The 21,122-nt window shown below is 37.3% G+C and overlaps 2 protein-coding genes, 1 long non-coding RNA gene and 2 pseudogenes across 4 annotated transcripts; 2 read left to right on the forward strand and 3 right to left on the reverse strand.

The window, feature by feature from the left end:
• Positions 1–2,035: 2,035 nt before the first annotated feature.
• LOC106333044 (probable LRR receptor-like serine/threonine-protein kinase At3g47570) lies at positions 2,036–5,632 on the reverse strand. Of its 2 annotated transcripts, none has more exons than XM_013771527.1 (2): positions 2,850–5,632; positions 2,036–2,581 (listed from the first exon to the last, which is right to left on the reverse strand). In XM_013771527.1, exons 1-2 carry the CDS (start codon positions 5,500–5,502, stop codon positions 2,220–2,222), a joined length of 3,015 nt encoding a protein of 1,004 aa, XP_013626981.1. In that variant the 5' UTR covers positions 5,503–5,632; the 3' UTR covers positions 2,036–2,219. The 2 variants fall into 2 exon arrangements, with proteins under 2 accessions (XP_013626981.1, XP_013626982.1); XM_013771528.1 differs by having other exon boundaries at positions 2,341–2,586.
• Positions 5,633–5,757: 125 nt separating this feature from the next.
• On the forward strand, positions 5,758–6,830 carry LOC106333053. The gene is made up of 3 exons (XR_001268269.1): positions 5,758–5,900; positions 6,107–6,475; positions 6,581–6,830. It is a non-coding gene; the product is annotated as an uncharacterized LOC106333053 (long non-coding RNA).
• A 1,993-nt stretch (positions 6,831–8,823) lies between these two features.
• LOC106333046 (probable LRR receptor-like serine/threonine-protein kinase At3g47570) lies at positions 8,824–12,280 on the reverse strand. The gene is made up of 2 exons (XM_013771529.1): positions 9,619–12,280; positions 8,824–9,347 (listed from the first exon to the last, which is right to left on the reverse strand). Exons 1-2 carry the CDS (start codon positions 12,269–12,271, stop codon positions 8,986–8,988), a joined length of 3,015 nt encoding a protein of 1,004 aa, XP_013626983.1. The 5' UTR covers positions 12,272–12,280; the 3' UTR covers positions 8,824–8,985.
• Positions 12,281–14,256: 1,976 nt separating this feature from the next.
• LOC106333050 lies at positions 14,257–15,724 on the forward strand (annotated as a pseudogene).
• Positions 15,725–16,100: 376 nt separating this feature from the next.
• LOC106333048 overlaps positions 16,101–21,122 on the reverse strand; it is a 10,450-nt pseudogene continuing 5,428 nt past the window's right edge.

A 21,122-nucleotide genomic window follows, 5' to 3' on the forward strand; every position in this document is an offset into this window, starting at 1 on the left:
ACTGCCTTAAGATCTACAGCAAGCACACAAATGTTAGGACACTCACCTCGTCCTTCTCTTTTCCATGCCGGTTGCGTATCCTCGACATCTTTCTTCGAAAAACTTTCTGAGATTCTCTTTCGCCGGAATTCGCCGTCGTCTCGCTTCTTCTTCCTCTCTTTCTAAGTTTCATAATTATTTTGTCTCGGTGCCAGTTACGAAACCAATAAAAAGAAAAAATTTCAACTTGCTTTTAGTTAATGAAAAGAATAAAGGGTTAAGTCTCACATCGGGCCCACCACTAATTTTTGAATTTCAAAAACGAAACCAATTAAAATCCATCTAACTAAAATACAAATCACCAGTTACGCTTTTAAGAGGTCAAGTTGAATATTTTCACCCATAAACTACCTCAGTAGTGGAAACTGTCTCACAGTGTAAAAAGAAACTGTAAACTATCTTTGGATGTAAATTACTCTTTTTTTCATTCAGAACATAACAAAGAAAGAATACTCGCAAAAACTTTTGTCCTCCTTTTATCATGAGGTTCAATTTTGTCTTAGCGCGGATTTAGAACCTTCATCCCACAAACAAAAGATCAAAACATTTTAAAATCTCAGTTTCATTGAAGATTATTATCAAAAAACACCGAAAAGGTGAGAAACATATGCAACAAACACGAGAAAGTCATTGAATAATCTCTTAGCTAGGCCTGGGCATTTTAACCTGAAACCACATTCAGTATTGCATTCATGGCCTAAATCATGCACGAAAACAGAGTTGAACCACTGGTTCTTGTTCCAGGAACTTATGATTTGAATTTTCTAATCACAATAGAGTACCTTAATATAAAACAGTAACTGTTTAGTCTAATCAGTGAATTTTTAGTCTGTATTTACTTTTGGGACGTCAGATCGTTGAGAACAAAATCTAAAAACTTGGATTGTTTCGTATGGAGTATCGTCTCTTTGTTTCATTACAGAGAAATTGATGTAACTGATAAAGTTCAGTCCTAACACGAACTTTATAGCAACTTTGAATTGCATTTTATTGAGGCATTTTGATCGTTGTGCAAGTCTAAAATCCTAATCCTGTTCCACCTATGAGTTTCTTGGTGTTTTTTTTTGAGGTTTAATCTTCTTCAAACTATTCCCTTTGATAATTTCGATTAGAGCGTATGAGAACAGAGAGATTGAGGATGTTCCTTACAGTTTTTTGCTCACATTGCTTTTTTAAAACCTCAATCATTAGTAGAAATTTTGTGATGTAATCAACTTTTTGGCAGGTTTTTGGGCGATATCCTCAGTGATAGTTTATGGCTACTAAGCAATGACTCTCATCGCTTGCTCTCTTTTTGGTAACTTTTTTTTTTCTTTGCTTCAATAGTTGTACTGAAGGTTTTTTTTCTTTGCTTCCTGACGCGGGGAGGCAGGCGCGGATAAACCAACTCCATGGCCTCGGGTTCTGGACCTTCTGGTGGAGATCCGAACAGAGAAAGGAACTCCTGCTCGATTGATCAACCTGGAAAGCTCAACGATCGAAGAAGAGCCAATGGAAACATATTAGATGTCCCACATCGTTAATGATGTTGTTAATAATAAAAGATATTTTCATCTTCTTCTCTCTCGCTTGAGCTCGATCTCTCTCTATCTAATAAAACAGAGTATCTAATCCTCTTCACTCGCCGGAGAAGAAGAAGAAGGTGCGAGAAACGGTGACCACACGTTACGACTCGGCGCGTGCACGCAACGTAAGTTTGATTTATATATGCGTCGTTCTTGTTTTGAGCTTCTCTTACATCAAAACGTTAGTAACTTGTGGGTCAAGAAAGGGAATACACTTAGTAAACTAATAAAAAAGGAAACCTCCAGAGCTCTGTTTGATGCCCTGAACCTTTAAAAAAGAGAAGCTTTGCGCACTGAGTTGATTTCCCGCTGCGATCAAGTCTTTCTACAACTATCAATGCACCTCTTGGCTTCGCACTAGTTTCTGAAGAAAGGTTACGAGTAATCCATAATCCGAAGTGATGAACGCTTTAGTGACTAATAAACATGTATCAGATATCAAATTGCAAAAGCAACGTTTTACCTATAGAAATTCCAAATTGCTAACACAACATTCATCTTTTGTCTCCTAATAACGTAGCATTATGTTCACAACATTCAAAGCATATTATGAAGAAATATTATACATCAACAAGCCTTCAAGTTTATAGAGGAGCAAGCATACAAGACGACACTTCAACGTCCAGCTCCTCTTCTGGTTTTGAAGAACCTCTCCTTGATTGAGATTAAGTCTTTTACAACCTCACTCATTCCCAAACGGTTTGCTGGAGACTCTTCAGAACACCCAAGTCCCACTTCTAAAACCTTTGTCAAGCACTCAGCAACAGGGAACCCAATTCTAAGACCGTTGTGAAGAATCAAATCGTCTGCCACATCCAAAACTTGCTCTGGCAATGCAGACCTGATGCTGCTACGGAGGGTAAAGTCTCCTCCAAACATCTCATTGGTTGGTCGCTTTCCACTGAACATTTCAAAAATGAGAATCCCAAAGCTATATGCATCACCATGTACTGTTATTTCTCCTCCCATTGCATATTCTGCGCTATAAGTCATATCAAACAAGATTGGAGCAAGAAATATACGCTCTGTCCATTCCCATATAAAAATAAATTTTCTAGAGTATTTACGTATATTAAGAATATAAAGAAATCTGTTATTTACTTTTACTATACACTTTCCAATAACTATGAAAGTACCTTAAATATATATATAATTTATCTTTGTGGAAAAAAAATATATAGAAAATTTTATGGAACGAAAATATTGGCTTTCTTCATTCAAACATTATATGTGTGATAAGTTTACCTGGTGCTGCATAGCCGATGCTTCCTCTGACTCCAGCCGAGCTAAGTTGGTTGATGAAGGTTTCCTGGTCGAATTTGAGAAGGATCCGAGCAAGACCAAAGTCACTAACATGGGCAGTTAGATCATCGTCTAGAAGAACGTTGCTTGGTTTGAGATCGCAATGAGCAATAGCTTCATGGCAACCAAGACGAAGATACTCCAAAACAGAAGCCACGTCTATTGCTATGTTAAGCCTTTCCAAAAGTGTCAACGTTCTTGAGGGCCTAGAAATCTCTTCCATTTCCGTTGGGTGTAGCCACATATCCAAGCTTCCATTCGGCATGTACTCATAGATTAGAGCTCTGAATTCATTTCCTTGGAAATCAATACTCGAACAAGCTGTCAACAGTTTCACGAGATTACGATGTCTAATATCTTTCAAGGATTCACATTCTGCCATAAAGCTCTTCATTGCTCCACGTCTCTGCATGTTTAGAACTTTCACTGCAACAACCTTGTTCTCAGCAGGGAGAAAGGCTTTAAACACGGTACCAAAGCTGCCTGACCCGATCAAATTACTCGAAGATAAGCCATCTGTCGCATTTCGAAGATCTCCATAACTTATCATTTCATGGAAAACCCCCATGGTGGAAGGAGTTGCTTCATTGTTATTTTTCTTCTTTCTGCTTTTTAACCAACAAACGGAAATTGAAGCTATGAACAAAAGCAACAGCAAAGATATGCCTATGCTTACCCCAATCACAAGTTTCTTTCTTGAACTTCTTGCTGGCTGCAAAGAACATGGCCTTAGTCGCAGTTCCAAGACGCCTCCACAAAGATTTTTGTTTCCCGAAACTGAGACAATTGTGGCATTTTTGAATTTTCCTTCTGTTGGCACATTTCCCTCGAAGTTGTTGAATGATAGATTGAGATACTCCAAATAGCTAAAGTTTGCAAGATATTCAGGGATTCTTCCAGAGAGATTGTTGCTTGAGAAATCAACATACTTAATACCCACCAACCCATTTATATCTGGAATGATTCCTTCAAAAGAATTTCCTTGCAGACCAAGTTTTTCCATTGAGAGACACTTTCCTAAAGTCTTTGGGAGTTTTCCCGATAGCTTATTATGAGCAACATTTAATATAACAAGATTTCCAAGTCGTCCAACATCTTCTGGTAGAGAGCCTGTCAATGAATTATTTGACATGTTTATAGAAACAAGAGTTGAAATTTGCATAACCTCCTGAGGAATATTACCATTCAACTTATTGTTATGGATATGTAAACGTAGCAAATAGCTACATCTACCAATACTTGGAGGAATGATTCCTTCAAAACTATTGTCAAACAAAGTGAGTATTTCTAACCGTGTGATGTTGCCTAAAGAATATGGTATCTCGCCTGACATTCTATTTGTATACACACTTAATTCCACCAATTCAGGAAGTTTCCCAAAAGATGCTGGAATTGGTCCTTTCAATAGATTTCTGGGCAACCAAAATGATTGTAGGCCTTTGAGATTCCCAATGTCATGAGGAATGCTTCCAGATATGGAATTTATTCCTAAAAATAACTCTCTGAGGTTTATTGAAAGATTGGCAATGGAGGCAGGCAAGTCACCCCCAAGCCTATTGAATGACACATCTAAGCTTTGCAGTTTGGTGCAGTTAGTCAAAGCAACAAGAAATTCAATATCTCCAGCTGAAAAACTTCCCAAAGAATTTCCATTAAGGCCTAGTGTTTGCAAATATCGTAGTTTTGCAAAGCTCACAGGAATACTTCCTGTCATGCTGTTAAGCTCCATGGCCAAATATTGAAGAGTTGAAATATTTGAAAGCGTTGATGGAATGGTTCCTGTGAGAGAATTACTTCCTACATGCAATTCTCGAAGGTTTGGCAGCAAATTACCAAAATCAGGCCTCAGGTTCCCAGAGAAATTGTTACCAAACATGTTCAAATACTGAAGTGAAGAAAAATGGTAAATTACAGGAGGAAAAACACCAGAGAAATGGTTTATTGCTAACGAAAATTCCACCATTTGATTCAATCTAGCTAGAGCATCTGGAATTTCTCCTTCCAGATTATTTTCTGCAAAGGAAAGTCCTCTGAGGGATGTCAAGTTTCCTAGAGATACAGGGAGTTTTCCTTTCAGGTTGTTTTTACCAAGGTCTAAAACAACAAGCTTACTCAATGATCCTAGTTCTGAAGGAAGACCTTGACCAAGATGATTTGAAAATAAATCAAAGACCAACAATTCAGAACAGTTGAACAGACCGGCTGGAATCCCTCCTCCCAGAAAATTGAAGCTCATATTCAAGTGCTGAAGTCTAAACAAGTTTCCCAGTTCTCGAGGGATGGTTCCACCAAAAGAGTTAAAATTTAAATCAAGTGATCTGAGAAACGAAAGATTACCAATAGATGGCGATATCACTCCACCCAGTTTGAATCCTCCGAGGTCCAAACCAGTAACTCTCTTGTGTTTGCGGCCACATGTAACCCCCGTCCATCTGCAGAGAGGAGATGAGTTGTTCCATGAAAACAGCAAAACTCTTTTCTCCTCAGAGACTTGAGACTTGAACTTGAATAATGCTTGCTTATCAATTTCATGGCTGTTCCCAAATCCTTCAAGTGACATGAGAGCAATGAAAGAAAGGAAAAGAAAGAGTTTCATGGCTATTCCCGAATGCAGGAAATGAGTACGAAGAGTTGAGAAAAATGTATGATGAATATCTTCCAAACGTTTATTGGGCAGTTATCTTCCACATTGATCCATTCAAATAAAGAAGACTTTTCGAAAATGAGATAAGGTCAAGACTAAAAAGACAAACGATTCTGAAATATCTGAAGCTAATAAGAGAAGTGGTGGGGGTAGTCGTTATATTTACCCGCCCCCACACGGCGGGACTATTTAATAAATTTTGTTTTTATTGAATTAGTATTAAGCTAAGATGAATGTACCTATGAATAATCTGAAGAGAATCACTTGCATTGGATACGACATGTGGTGGCCTTCATCCGTGGATTGTTATGAGGCTCTGTTCCACTTGTTGGAGGCTTTTGGATCGTTCTGTAAGTCTGAAATCTTGTTCCAGCTATGAGTTTCTTGGTGTGTGTGCTTTTTTTTTGAGGTTTAATCTTCTTCAAAATTATTCCCTTTGATACACACATAATTTCGAAGAGAGAGATTGAGGATGTTCTTTACATATTTTGCTCGCATTGCTTTTAAGAACCTCAATCATTAGTAGAAATTTTGTGATGTAATGAACATTTTGCAGGTTTTTGGGGCAATATCATGTATAGTTTAATGTTACTACGCAATGATTCTCAAGGTTGGTAAAGAAGATATCGGAGGACATTCTTACGACTTGTATGTAAAACTTAGACTTGTAAAGAACTGCAAATGTAATTCCTTCAAGAACAAGTAATACAACGTTTAGAGTTTTACTAAGAAGTACTCTCTCTCCTCTCAATATGATCGACCTTCACACTCGATCTTTATTCATTCCCCCTTCTTCTCACGTGTCGCTCTAGATCTTTTCTGGCTTCCTTTCTTCTTCTGGCTTGGGCCTCTCCTTTGGTATTGATACACAATCGGTGGCCTCAGGGCCTCATACATAACAGACATGCAGATTTACTCCAAGAAGGTCTCTTCATCACTTACTCTCTTCTTTGTAACGTTGTTTTTCTTTGCTTCAACAATGGTATTGAAGGTTTAACAGAATCTATATATATCGTGTGTTCTGTAGCAGAAAATGCACAAAACGTAAAGGAAATCGAACTTAATGATCCGAGGGTTTATGTTTTTCTGCTTCGTCAACCTCTGCCCAAACCCAGACAAGGTGTTGCTCGCTTTCTCTAAGCCATTCGCAGGTGCTCCTCCTCCTTGCCGTCTTTTGCCGTATGATTCTTTCAGCCAGTTGGGATCAGCAGTATTGTTTCTTTAAGAGTAAAGTGTAGTAAACAAGATATATTTTTTTCAATTAGATAGCTTGGAGATCAAACCATAATTCAATACGTTCTCTAAGTTAGTATCCAGTCATAACGTTAATTATGTTAAAGAGTAGACTCAACTGTTGAACTAGTAAATTGGCCTTCTATCTCGTGGGCATTAACTGGTAGGTTCTCTCTTTACATGGGCACCATAACCAAACTTAAAAGATTCAATTTTTATGAAATTGTATGATCAAACAGAACCTTCTCAATGGAATCACGATGAACAGGCAGAGGAGAGAAAGAGGCTTTCCTTGAGTAACACTCTTTTAACTTTATCCAACACCATTTCTTGGACCTTCTTCTCTACTTGCTCCATGGTTTTCACCTGCATTAATTATCTGCATCACCACCAAAAACACTTACAAGGTTTAGTTTATTTAGATGAACCGTATGGAGTAACTAAAAGGAGAACAAGAGAGTTCATCCATTCACCTTCCATGACGGATCACCTACCTAAAGCTTGACAAAAGTCTGTAACTTTCCTCTGAAAGTCCACTCGCTCATATCTCTCAGCAGCTATTTCAGGTGAAATGTCAAGGTGGAGTACACAATCTGGAGCCAGCAGCAACCCTGTTTCCGGCGCCTTGCACCAATCAATATCAAAGACCTTTAGCTGATGAGACCAGAATATTAAAGCTTCTCCTCCATCAGTGACCTGGAAAAAATCAGTAACTTGGGGGTTACGCAAGTGGAAACAATTAGAAAACTAAAAAGATAAGAACCTCTTCTCCCAACGATTGGCTGGCGCTGAAAAGGAGATGAATGCTGCGATCATCTAATTGCGATAAGAAGATACCATCTGTCAGACACTAGTGTCTTTGTCTGGAAATCTCCAGAGCTCAGTCGGATGCCCTGATTTTTTATGAACAAGATCCCACTTTGATTTATGAAATAGAAAGATCCAAAACAACGAAACCTTTTATAAACGAAAAGGATAATAGATGATGCTAGTTTAGCTTCGATCTCATAGCGACAATCCAGTTTTCACCATATACAAACGATGACGATATATAGTATTTAAAAGAAGAGAAAAGCTTCAATGCCAAAGCCTCTAATTGAGATAGCGTCATTGTTTCCCATGCCACGTCTGCCTTAGTCAACAAAAGCGTTGACTTACTCTGTTTTCTCCTTGTGCTTCGATATATGCAACCTATCAATACCCGCCCCTTTCAGATGCAGATTTTCCTCAAGCTGGAGACTTGGCGTTCGTGGTGGCAGCTCATGTGTCATGATCAACGATGAAGAAAACCGCTGAACCACTACACTCTAAGCTTGCTAGATGAAACTCCAATGTTGCAACCATTCCAAAAGCACAATGTTTGCAGTCTCTGCTTCTCCAATGATGCCAAATAATAACGAGTCTGTGCCATCATGTTATCAGATAGCTCAATATCTGAGCTCTTCAAGTGATACTCCAATAGTTCCACCTTCCACAGAAAAATGGTTGTGGTCTCTAATTCTCCAGTGGTGCCCAGTAGAAAAGAATGTAGTCTGAATGTCACACACACTGAAGAAGAGCAAAACTTTGCACTATGTAAATCCACAGTTTCTGGACTTGTAACCACAGTAAGTGACTTCTATGGAAAGCTTTTTGTAATTCTGCTTGGAGTACTTGAACCATGCGTCTCATAGGTTCAGCCATCACACCACGGACATGTGACCTATTCTCTTGCTCAATCGCTCAGAACATATGCTTTGGCGGATTCATTTCAGTTACTAATAAAATCAATAACAGTGAATTAGTGGCAGCATTGATGTCTTGCTCCCACTTACATATTCTCTCAACAAACGTCAGTAACTTGTGGGTTACGCAAGTGAAAACAATTAGGTAGCTAAAAAGGACAAAGAAGAACCTCTTCTCCCAACGAAGTGATGAACGCTTGAGTGAGTGGTGGCAACGCTAAAGCTATGAGACTTGAAGAAACTAGTAAACATGTAGTATTAGATATCAAATTTCAAAAGCAATGTTTTCCAAATTACAAATATCAAATTGCTAACATAACGTCATCTTTTGTCTGCTAATAACATAGCATTCTGTTGAAAACACGCAAAGCATTTCCTTCAAAAACAAAAGAAAACATTCAAAGCACATTAAAAAGAAATATTATACATCAACAAGTCTTCAAGTTTTGTAGAGGAGCAAGCATACGAGACAGACACTTCAATGTTTAGCTCCTCTTCTGGCTTTAAAGAACCTCTCCTTGATTGAGATTAATTCTTTTACAACCTCACTCATTCCCAAGCGGTTTGCTGGAGACTCTTCAGAACACCCAAGTCCCACTTTTAAAACCTTCGTCAAGCACTCAGCTACAGGGAAGCCAATTCTAAGGCCGTTATGAAGAACCAATTCGTCTGCCACATCCAATACTTTCTCTGGCAATGCAGACTTGATGCAGCTACGGAGGGTAAAGTCTCCTCCGAACATCCCATCGGTTGGTCTTTTTCCACTGAACATTTCAAGCATGAGAATCCCAAAACTATATGCATCACCATGTACTGATATTTCTCCTCCCATTCCATATTCTGCACCATAAGTCATATCAAACAAGTTTGTAGCAAGAAATATACTCTATTCCCAAATGAAGAATTTTTAAAATGCATATTAAGGTTATAATACACGTTTACAGTTAAAATGAATATTTATTTTTATTATAAACCTTCGAATAATTATTGCCTTAAAGATATAAAAAAATTATCTTTATTGAATAAGAAAAATATATAGAAAATCTTACTTTTGAGAACAAAAATAGTATTAGCTTTCTTCATTCAAACATTATATGTGTGATAGATTTACCTGGTGCCGCATAGCCGATGCTTCCTCTTACTCCAGCCGAGCTAAGTTGGTTAATGAAAGCATCCTGGTCGAATTTGAGAAGGATCCGAGCAAGACCAAAGTCGCTGACATGGGCGGTTAGATCATCGTCTAGAAGAACATTGCTTGGTTTAAGATCACAATGAGCAATAGCTTCATGGCAACTAACGTGAAGATACTCCAAAACAGAAGCCACGTCTATCGCTATGTTAAGCCTTTCCAGAAGTGTCAATGTTCTTGAGGGCTTAGAAATCTTTTCCATTTCCTTTGGGTGCAGCCACATATCTAAGCTTCCATTTGGCATGTACTCATAGATTAGAGCTCTGAACTCATTTCTTTGGAAATCAATACTCGAACAAGCTGTTAACAATTTCACAAGATTACGATGTCTAATGTCTTTCAAAGATTCACATTCTGCAATAAAACTCTTCATTGCTCCACGTCTCTGCATGTTTAGAACTTTAACAGCAACAACCATGTTCTCAGCATCAAGTGATGCTTTAAACACAGTTCCAAAGCCGCCTGACCCGATCAAATTACTCGAAGAGAAGCCATCTGTTGCATTTCGAATATCTCCATAACTTAACATTTCATGAAAATATCCCAAGGTGGAAGGAGTTGCTTCATTAATATTTTTCTTCTTTCTGATTTTTAACCAACATAGAGAAACTGATGCCATGAACAAAAGCAAAAGCAAAGATATGCCTACGCTTACCCCAATCACAAGTTTCTTTCTTGAATTTCTTGTTAGTTGCGTAAAACATGGCTGTAGTTGCAGTTCCAAGACGCCTCCACAAAGGTTTTGGTTTCCAAATACAGAGACAATAGTAGCATTTTTGAACTTTCCTTCTGTTGGCACATTTCCTTCGAAGTTGTTAAAGGATAGATTGAGATACTCCAACAAGCTAAATTTTGTGAGATATTCAGGGATTCTTCCAGAGAGATTGTTATCTGAGAAATCAACCTTCTTAATACCCACCAACCCACTTATATCTGGAATGACTCCATCAAATGAATTTCCTTGCAGATGGAGTTCTTCCAATGAGAGACACTTTCCCAAAGTCTCTGGGAGTTTCCCTAATAGCTTATTATGAGCAACAGATAACGTACCAAGATTTTCAAGTCGTCCAACATCTCCTGGTAGAGAGCCTGTCAATAAATTATTTGACATGTTTACAGAAACAAGGGTTGAGATTTGCAAAATCTCCGTAGGAGTAATACCATTGAACTTATTATTCTCGATAGATAAATCTAGCAAATAGCTACATTTACCAAGACTTGGAGGAATAATTCCTTCAAAATTATTGTTGAACAACTGGAGTGTTTCTAACCGTGTGATGTTGCCTAAAGAATATGGTATCTCTCCTGACATTCTATTTGTATGGACACCAAATCCCACCATTCCCGAAAGTTTCCCAATAGAGGCTGGGATTGGTCCTTTCAAAAGATTTTGGGACAACCAAAATGCTTGTAGGCCTATGAGATTCCCAATGTCATGAGGAATGCTTCCAGATATGAAATTATTTCGAAGAAGTAAGATGTTGAAGTTCATTGACAAATTGACAATGGAGGCAGGCAAGTCACCCCCAAGCCTATTGAATGCCACATCTACTATTTGCAGTTGGGTGGAGTTAGTCAAAGCAACAAGAAATTCAAGATCTCCAGCTGAAAAATTTCCCAAAGAATTGTGATTAAGAGATAGTACTTGCAGAGCTTGTAGTTTTCCAAAGCTCCGAGGAATACTTCCTGTCAGACTGTTAAGCTCCATGCCCAAAACTTGAAGAGTTGAAATATTTGTAAGTGATGATGGAATGGCTCCTGTGAGAGAATTATTTCCGATATACAATCCTCGAAGGTTTGGTAACAAATTACCAAAATCAGGCCTCAGGTTCCCAGTGAAACCGTTACCAAACATGCTCAAATACTGAAGTGAGGACAAATTGTAAATAGCAGGAGGAAAAACACCAGAGAAATGGTTTGTATCTAATGCAAAAACCACCATTTGAGTCAATCTAGCTATGACATCGGGAATTTCTCCTTCCAGGTTATTTTCTAGAAAGGAAAGTTCTCTGAGGGATGTCAGGTTTCCTAGAGATACAGGGAGTTTTCCTTTCAGGTTGTTTTTACCAAGGTCTAAATTAACAAGCTTCGTCAATGATCCTAGTTCTGAAGGAAGACCTTGTCCAAGATGATTTGAATATAAAGAAATGTCCAACAATCTAGAACAGTTGAACAGACTAGTTGGAATCCCTCCAACAAGGAAATTATATGACATAAACAGGTGCTGAAGTCTAAACAGGTTTCCCAGCTCTTGAGGGATGGTTCCACCAAAAGAGTTACTAGTGAAATTAAGTGATTGGAGAGACGAAAGATTACCAATAGAGGGCGATATCACTCCACCCAATTTGAATCCTCCAAGATCTAAACCAGTCACTCTATTGTGTTTACCGTCACATGTAACCCCCGTCCATTCGCAGAGAGGGAACGAGTTGTTCCATGAAGACAGCAGAACTTTTTTCTCCTCAGAAACTTGAGACTTGAACTTGAATAATGTTTGCTTATCACTTTCATGGCTATTCCCGAGTGCTTCAAGTGACATGAGAACACTGAAAGAAAGGAAAAGAAAGAGTTTCATGTTTCTAGTTTTTTTTGGAGGAAATGAGTACAAAGAGATGAGCAAAATGTTTAATGAATATCTTTTGTTTTGAAAGAAATGTTTAATATTTAACCAGATCATGACCCGCGCGACCGCGCAGATTTTATTTTTGTTTTAACACATAACATATATTCATTATAGTAGTTAATATAGTTTAGAGTTTGTCTAGTTTTCTACTTTGTTGTTTTATATAATTTCAAGTTTGTCCAAAACATACGGTATAAAAAAAATAAATTTAAACTGTGTTTTGTATTAATATTTTTTATCGGTATATTAGAGATATAATCACATCATAAAAACTTTGACAAAAAAAATCACATCATGAAAACACTAATATAATATTAACCAATATGATTTAGATTGAAATAACAATATATTATAGATGTACTATAAAATACTAATTTGATAGTAACCAATACGATTTAGACTAACATAATAGTGTAAGGTGATAACAGTAATCTAATATTAACCAATACGATAAACACTAACATAACTGAAGTCTTTATTATAATTTTAATAAAATAGTTATAATTAATAAGACATGTACACAAACAATTTTATAAAAAAATAAAAAATAGCAAGAAATATTAACTGTGCAGATATATAATGTTTTATATTTGGTCAAATAATTTAATTGAAACTGTATAAATCCTAAAACAATTATAGTTTCAATTTGTTTTTATTAAAAGAATAGCATTTTCAATGTGTATGCAAAAATTTCAAAAAAAAATGACAATGTATTTTTTTATAAAATTAAGTGCAATAAGAAAACTATGATTTTGTTTTATATTTATTCATAATCTAACTACTATTCCCCACAAAGCAAAATTTTATTGTAAATGCCCATATCACTATTGAATTATTAAATCCGTTAGTAACAACAATTTTCCATAAAAAAGAATAAAAAAATAGTTATATCTTATTTTATTTTTCTTTGATTTATTCACTATACTATAGATGAATATCTTCCAAACGTTTATTTGCTATTATCTTATTTCACTATCGCTTTTAAGGCTGCTCAAGTTACATCGTCTCCCCGTCTTAAATTTCACATTGATCCATTGAAATATATAGGACTTTTCAAGAATCAAGTAAGGTCGACAAGCGGTTCTGAAAATTTCTGAAGGTAAGAAGAGCAGTTAATTCCCAAGAAAAGTCGTGAGTAGTCGTTAGAGGAAAAGTCTCTGTGAATTTTATTTCGCTTGATTTCGGTTATCACTGTTTTGCAAAAATATGTAAAGAAAAAAGTTAAAACTATGAATACAAGTCAATGTTGTTGAAGATTGATCACATGTTAGATGTTAGACGGTGAAACTGACGGTGGCCATAATTGTAGTCAACACTTGTAGGCACCTACCAACCTTCCTGATCTCTATGACTGATTCTCAAAGACAATCTGATTTTTGTCTAGTCAATTAATGTCTAATAATTACAATGAAGAGGCAATTATTTTTTCTAATCGGATTACTCATAGAAGAAAAAAAGAGAAGTCATAGAGATTGTCTTTGAGAATCAGTATATGACATTGTAGAATGGTAGCTAACATGAGAACTTGAGATGCATCATCCTGTCCTAAAAGGATTTCACTCTATATCAACCCTAGACAAAGCATCTTCCGAAACATCACTAGTCTTGTGATCTTTCTTATCTCAACTCTATCAACCATGTCATCAACTATCAAAGAATCAATCTGTGAACAGAGTTTGGTGCTAAAGCAAAATACACAACTGTTCTGACCCAAGTTCGATCATAAGAAAAGCTGAGAAGGGAAGCTTCTTGACTTGTTCAGACAATTCCTAGATAATCCATTGTTTTCTCCATCGTTTGTTCCTTGGAGCGAAATGACGTTGCTGCTCTCCGTTGACTTGTTTTCCAAATTAGATTCCGGTTTAGTTTTCAAAATACCCAAAAACTAAACCAAACTAATTTCGGTTTGGTAATCATTTTTTTTTACCTTCAATTTACCACGGTTTGAATCGGTTAGATTTTACCAGTTAAGGTTAAATTAAACCTTAACTGTAGTCAACTTGGACGGAGCTTCTTCTTCTTGCCGGAAACCAAATCTAATGAAAATGATAAGTGTTCATCCTCTTCGGTACCGGCAAGCTACGATGGCGAAGAGAGAGAGAGAGATTAGTAGCACTTTGAGGAATCTAAAGGTATGTGTTTTAGCTTTATCCATCGATATATGCACACACTTGTTTGCGTCAATCATATTAGCTCTTTACGGTTTGTTGGAGAGACAGACGCTAGTGGGTTCATGAACTTATTATTGACTGGTGATCTTTTGTATCTAGTTTATGCAAAGGTCTGCTTTGAAAGAGGAGAAGAAGAAGAAGAAGATTGATGAAGAGCCTAATGGGAGTTTTTCTTCCCTCGGAAGTGTTGCAAGGAAGTGGTACTGCTTCTTTTGTTTATATTCTGTTTGTTCTAGTTGTCTATGTATTGTCTCTACCCTTTTGGTTTTGTTGTTTTGGACTCTTGATTGATTAGTTCCTTGTGTTCATGAATAATGACATTGATTTTATAGTTTGGTTATTTGTTAAGTATCTGATACATGTGTTTGGTTGTGTTTTCTAAATAAGTGAATTGATGATTGATGCAGTGTGGTCATAACAGACTGGGATCCTCAGCTAGAGCCTTGTTAGGACGCATGTCGTTTCAGTCTTTCAACCCCTCCATCGAGGTTTGTTTCTGTGGCGCTAAGGCCTGAGGTCGTTTACGGTTGATGTTCTTATCCTTTTTGAGCTTTCTGTAATATTAAACTCTTTCTTTCCTTAGAAAATGAATGAAGAGGCAATAAGCGGTCGAGAAACAGATGCTTCTCTCACAATCTCTAGCAGTAATGGAGGAAGAATGTCTTTTAGGTCTGTGCACCCTTCGATTTTATATTACTTTTCGTTCTCAAAAAAATTAGTTTCCCTAGCGAGTGTGCATTCAACTGAATAAGGCAACGAATTATGTCACCTATAAATTGTAACTAGTCAAAATGCCATGGTCTTTCAGCGAACCGAAGATTGAGCCAAGTCGGGAAACAAACGGTGACTTGAAAAGGAAACAGTCTGAGTGAGTCTCTGAGGAACAAAACCATCCTAGCAAGTCTCCAAGGAGCAGTGACAAGAATGAAGGCGGTGGTTTCAAGAAACCCAAGAGCAGGAAAGAGGCTTGGAGCGTTTTGAAGGCACCAAAACCTCAAACCAACAAGGGTTTAAATAAGCTAAAATGCAGCAACTTATTTGTAGTTAGTTCACATCGGTTCATATGTGGTTGTAGATCATTCCTTCCGCTTGTCTGTATCCGTTTGATAAATTATAGCCAAAAGTTTTGAACTCTCTCTACTTGGTTGGTCTATGCTTTGTGTTAGCTCAGATCTGTTCTTCTCTTTAAAAGGTTTAAATCCATTATTACAATATGTGAGTGAGTGCGAGTCGTTCAAGGATCGTGGTGGCAGTGCTAAAGCTCTAAATCTTGCAAACATGTACTCCCTCCGTTTATTTATATTTGACGTTTTAGAAGAATTTTTTTGTTCCAAATTATTTGACGTTTTCAATTTTCTATGTAAAATTTATTACTAATTAATGGTAGATGACCAATGGTATTATAGTTTCTATTTTATTATTGGTTAAATTGTGGTTAGGTAAACAATTAATGATGTTTTTGTTTAGAAAATTAAATGTTTCTTAATCTATGTGCATAATCCTAAAGCGTCATATATAAAAAAAACAAAGGGAGTATTAGATATCAAATTGCCAAAGCAATGTTTTACCGATAAAAATTCAAAATTACAAATATCAAATTGCTGACACAGCGCATTCATCTTTTGTCTGCTAATAACATAGCATTATTTTCACAAATCATAACATTCAAGCATTATTATGAAGAAATATTATACATCAACAAGTCTTCAAATTGGTAGAGGAGCAAGCATACAAGACGCCACTTCAACGTCTAGCTCCTCTTCTGGTTTTGAAGAACCTCTCCTTGATTGAGATTAATTCTCTGACAACCTCACTCATTTCCAACCGGTTTGCTGGAGACTCTTCAGAACACCCAAGTCCCACTTCTAAAACCTGGTTCAAGCACGCAGCAACAGGGAAGCCAATTCTAAGACTGTTGTGAAGAACTGATTCATCTGCAACATCCAAACCTTGCTCTGGCAATGCAGACCTGATGCAGCTACGGAGGGTTAAGTCTCCTCCGAACATCTCATCGGTTGGTCGTTTTCCACTGAACATTTCTAAAATGAGAATCCCAAAGCTATACACATCACCATGTACTGATATTTCTCCTCCCATTGCATATTCTGCACCATAGGTCATATCAAACAAGTTCGGAGCAAGAAATATACTCTCTCCATTCTCAAAAGAAGAATTTTCTAAAATACTTAACCATATTAAGAATATAATAAATATCCAGTAAACTGATTATTTACTTTTACTATATACTTTCCAATAACTATCAATATACCTTAAAGATACAATAAATTTATCTTTGTTGAAATCTTACTTTTGGAAATGAAAGGAGTATTAGCTTTCTTCATTCAAACATTATATGTGTGATGGGTTTACCTGGTGCTGCATAGCCGATGCTTCCTCTTACTCCAGCCGAGCTAAGTTGGTTAATGAAGGTTTCCTGGTCGAATTTGAGAAGGATCCGAGCAAGACCAAAGTCGCTAACATGCATGGGCGGTTAGATCATCGTCTAGAAGAACGTTGCTTGGTTTAAGATCGCAATGAGCAATAGCTTCATGGCAACTAAAATGAAGATACTCCAAAACAGAAGCCACGTCTATCGCTATGTTAAGCCTTTCCAAAAGTGTCAATGTTCTTGAGGGCCTAGTAATCTCTTCAAATTCCTTCGGGTGCAGCCACATATCCAAGCTTCCTTTTGGCATGTACTCATAGATTAGAGCTCTGAATTCATTTCCCTGGAAATCAATACTCGAACAAGCTGTCAACAGTTTCACGAGATTATGATGTCTAATATCTTTCAAGGATTCACATTCTGCCATAAAGCTCCTCATTGCTCCACGGCTCTGCATGTTTAGAACTTTCACTGCAACAAACTTGTTTTCCGCATGAAAGAAGGCTTTAAACACAGTACCAAAGCTGCCTAACCCGATCAAATTACTAGAAGAGAAGCCATCTGTCGCATTTCGAAGATCTCCATAACTTATCATTTCATGAAAAACCCTCAAGGTGGAAGGAGTTTCTTCATTAGCATCTCTCTTTTTTCTGCTTTTTAACCAACAAAGAGAAACTGAAGCGATGAACAAAAACAAAAGCAAAGATATGCCTATGCTTACCCCAATCACAAGTTTCTTTCTTGAATATCTTGGTGGTTGCGTAGAACATGGATTTAGTCGCAGTTCCAAGACGCCTCCACAAAGATTTTTATTTCCAGACACTGAGAAGATAGTGGCATTTTTGAATTTTCCTTCAGTTGGCACATTTCCTTCGAAGTTGTTGAAGGATAGATTGAGATACTCCAACAAGCTAAAGGTTGCAAGATATTCAGGGATTCTTCCAGAGAGATTGTTGCTTGAGAAATCAACCTCCTTAATACCCACCAACCCACCTATATCTGGAATGATTCCATCAAAAAAATTTCCTTGCAAGTGAAGTTTTTTCATTGCGAGACACTTTCCCAAAGTCTCTGGGAGTTTCCCTGATAGCTTATTATGAGCAACAGATAAATTACCAAGAGTTCCAAGTCGTCCAACATCTTCAGGTAGAGTGCCAGTTAATAAATTATTTGACATCTTTAGAGAAACAAGGGTTGAAATTTGCATAATCTCCTGAGGTATAATACCATTTAACTTATTATTCTCGATATTTAAACGTAGCAAATAGTTACATTTACCAAGAGTTGGAGGAATGATACCTTCAAAACTATTATTGGACAAAAAGAGTGTTTCTAACCGAGTGATGTTTGCTAAAGAATATGGTATCTCTCCTGACATTCTATTTGCAAAAACACCTAATTCAACTAATCCTGGAAGTTTCCCAAAAGATGCTGGGATTGGTCCTCTCAATAGATTTCCGGCCAACCAAAATATTTGTAGGCCTATGAGATTCCCAATGTCATCAGGAATGCTTCCAGATATGGAATTTTATTGAAGAAATAACTGGTTGAGGTTGATTGACAGATTGGCAATGTAGGCAGGCAAGTCACCTCCAAGCCTATTGAATGACACATCTAAGGATTGCAGTTGGGTGCAGTTAGTCAAAGCAACAAGAAATTCAAGATCTCCAGCTGAAAAACTTCCCAAAGAATTGAGATTAAGGTTTAGTGTTTGCAAATATCGTATTTTTGCAAAGCTAGGAGGAACACCTCCTGTCAGACTGTTAACCTCCATGTCCAAAAGTTGAAGATTTGAAATATTTGCAAGTGTTGATGGAATGGCTCCTGTGAGAAAATTACTTCCGATAGTAAAAATTTGAAGGTTTGGTAGCAATTTACCAAAATCAGGCCTCAGGCTCCCAGAGAAACCATTAACATACATGTTCAACAACGTAAGTGAGGACAAATCGTAAATTGCAGGAGGAAAAACACCAGAGAAATGGTTCATGTGAAATACGAGATCCTCTATTTGAGTCAATCTAGCTATAGCATCAGGAATTTCTCCTTCCAGTTTGTTTTCTCCAAAGTATAGTCCTCTGAGGGCTGTCAGGTTTCCTAGAGATACAGGGAGTTTTCCTTTCAGGTTGTTTCTACTAAGTACTAAAGTATCAAGCTTACTCAATGATCCTAGTTCTGGAGGAAGATCTTGTCCAAGATGATTTGAAAATAAAACAAGGTACGACAATTTGGAACAGTTGACCAGACTTGCTGGAATCCCTCCTCCCAGAAAATTGAAGCTCATATCCAAGTACTGAAGTCTAAACAAGTTTCCCAGTTCTTGAGGGATGGTTCCACCAAAAGAGTTATCAGAGAAATTAAGTGATATGAGAAAAGAAAGATTACCAATAAATGGCGATATCACTCCACGTAATTGAAATCCTCCGAGGTCTAAACCAGTAACTCTCTTGTGTTTGCGACCACATGTAACCCCTGTCCATTTGCAGGGAGGGGAAGAGTTGTTCCATGAAGACAGCACAATTTTTTTCTCCTCAGAAACTTCAGACTTGAACTGGAGTAATGCTTGTTGATCAGTTTCTTGGCTATTCCCGAATGATTCAAGTAACATGAGGGCACTGAAAGAAAGGAAAAGAAAGAGTTTCATGTTTTCTAGTATTTTGCAGGAAATGATTACAAAGTGATGAGAAAAATGTATATATTCCAAATGTTATAAAAGAGATGCTATGTAAGCTTAGTATTACTCATGACCAGAGGTCTATATTTATACAAGTATTAGACCGTTTTATTTAGACCGTCATAAGAGAAAATGAAATCTTATTCCTAATAGGAATAGGAAATAGTATTTATCCTAAATACATATGGAAAATGATAAACATCAAGTATAGATAAATGTAAACTCTTATTCGCCTAAGTCATTAGCGAATGAGCCGGATGGATAGTTAATGGGCCGGATGGTTTGGGCCTGATATGGGTCGATCACCACTTCGTTTATAACACTCCCCCTTGATCGACACATCCGGTTCAGGGCTTGTAACATGCTTAATGTTGCCTCATTAAAACCTTTCCAGGAAAACCCAGTGGGACAAAACCATGGATATGGAAAAAGAGTACAACACATGAACTCCCCCTGACTTGTACCCGTGTATGTTCTTCAAGTTGGCGCATGGACAATTTGATAGTTTAGCTTCATGAGCGCCAAGTCTTGAACTGGTCCTTTAATTGGAACGTCCCAAACTGATAGATAAATTTCATGGACGTGTGGTTGGTGTAGACATGGTGAAGAAGTCGGCTGACATATCATATGACTGAACTTGTAGTCCTTTGAGCTTCTTGAACGTTGATGTAGGAATAGCTCTTGCCAATTGTAACTTGAGTTATCTTGTAACTCTCATATCTTCTGGAACTTCATTAAGACATGGTCAAGACGTGCATCTTTGCAGCTGACCACTCTATGTCCTGGTCGGACGGATGGCACTCGACAAGTACTCGGATGGACTTCTAATCTGCGATCAAACTTTACTCGCAAGTCCTCTCATGTCCCACGGATCCTCTAGTCACATGGCTTTGCCATACCGTGGACATTTTAATATATATATTGAGTCATCGACCCAAACACATACGAATCACTTGGCTTCTCACGGACATGCCTTCGTCCATTCGGACATACATCACCCGTATGTGCTAATGGCTTATCCATTATAGCCGATCTTTCTTCATTGGTCGATCCATGTTGAGTTATAGACCTTGTCTATACTCGTCCATACCCCATGAGTGTCTAAGGTCATATCATTAATAATTATTGCTGCAATGAGTTTTATAATCTCATCAAACTATGGATATGCAGTCAAATACACTCAAGGACCTTTATACATGGTTATCGATCTTTCTTGCCTTCAGTAATGCCATATCCATTTGACCTCGACCAGACATACTTCTGATCACTATCTTGGACCATTATGGTTTCCTTTTATCCACTGATATAAACATAATGGCTTTTACTTACATTGCAGTCCCATACTATAATCTTATTTCTTGAAAAACATCGCAGTCCACACTTTCTTTGATGGCATCTCATGACCCACTTGCAGTGCTGATTTATTATAAACCCAAGGGATTTCTTTTATAAGAATATATGGACTGATTTGGATTGTTCTTTATCGAACTCTTTCACTAAGTTTTACTTAGTCTTATCATAATCAATGCAGCTGCTTTAATTTTGCTTCAGTCCATGAACAACTTAGGAACAATG

The sequence above is a fragment of the Brassica oleracea genome, chromosome C3 (genome assembly GCF_000695525.1).
Source record: "Brassica oleracea var. oleracea cultivar TO1000 chromosome C3, BOL, whole genome shotgun sequence".
In the NCBI taxonomy this organism is placed as follows: Eukaryota; Viridiplantae; Streptophyta; class Magnoliopsida; order Brassicales; family Brassicaceae; genus Brassica; species Brassica oleracea.

Bases quoted from the DNA above. Each gene is read 5' to 3' on its own strand.
- LOC106333044 (XM_013771527.1), bottom strand. From the start codon at position 5,502: ATGAAACTCTTTCTTTTCCTTTCTTTCATTGCTCTCATGTCACTTGAA. The intron at 2,582-2,849 runs GTAAACTTATCA...CTTATAGCGCAG, and splicing joins CATCGGCTATGCAGCACCAG to AATATGCAATGGGAGGAGAA.
- LOC106333046 (XM_013771529.1), bottom strand. From the start codon at position 12,271: ATGAAACTCTTTCTTTTCCTTTCTTTCAGTGTTCTCATGTCACTTGAA. The intron at 9,348-9,618 runs GTAAATCTATCA...CTTATGGTGCAG, and splicing joins CATCGGCTATGCGGCACCAG to AATATGGAATGGGAGGAGAA.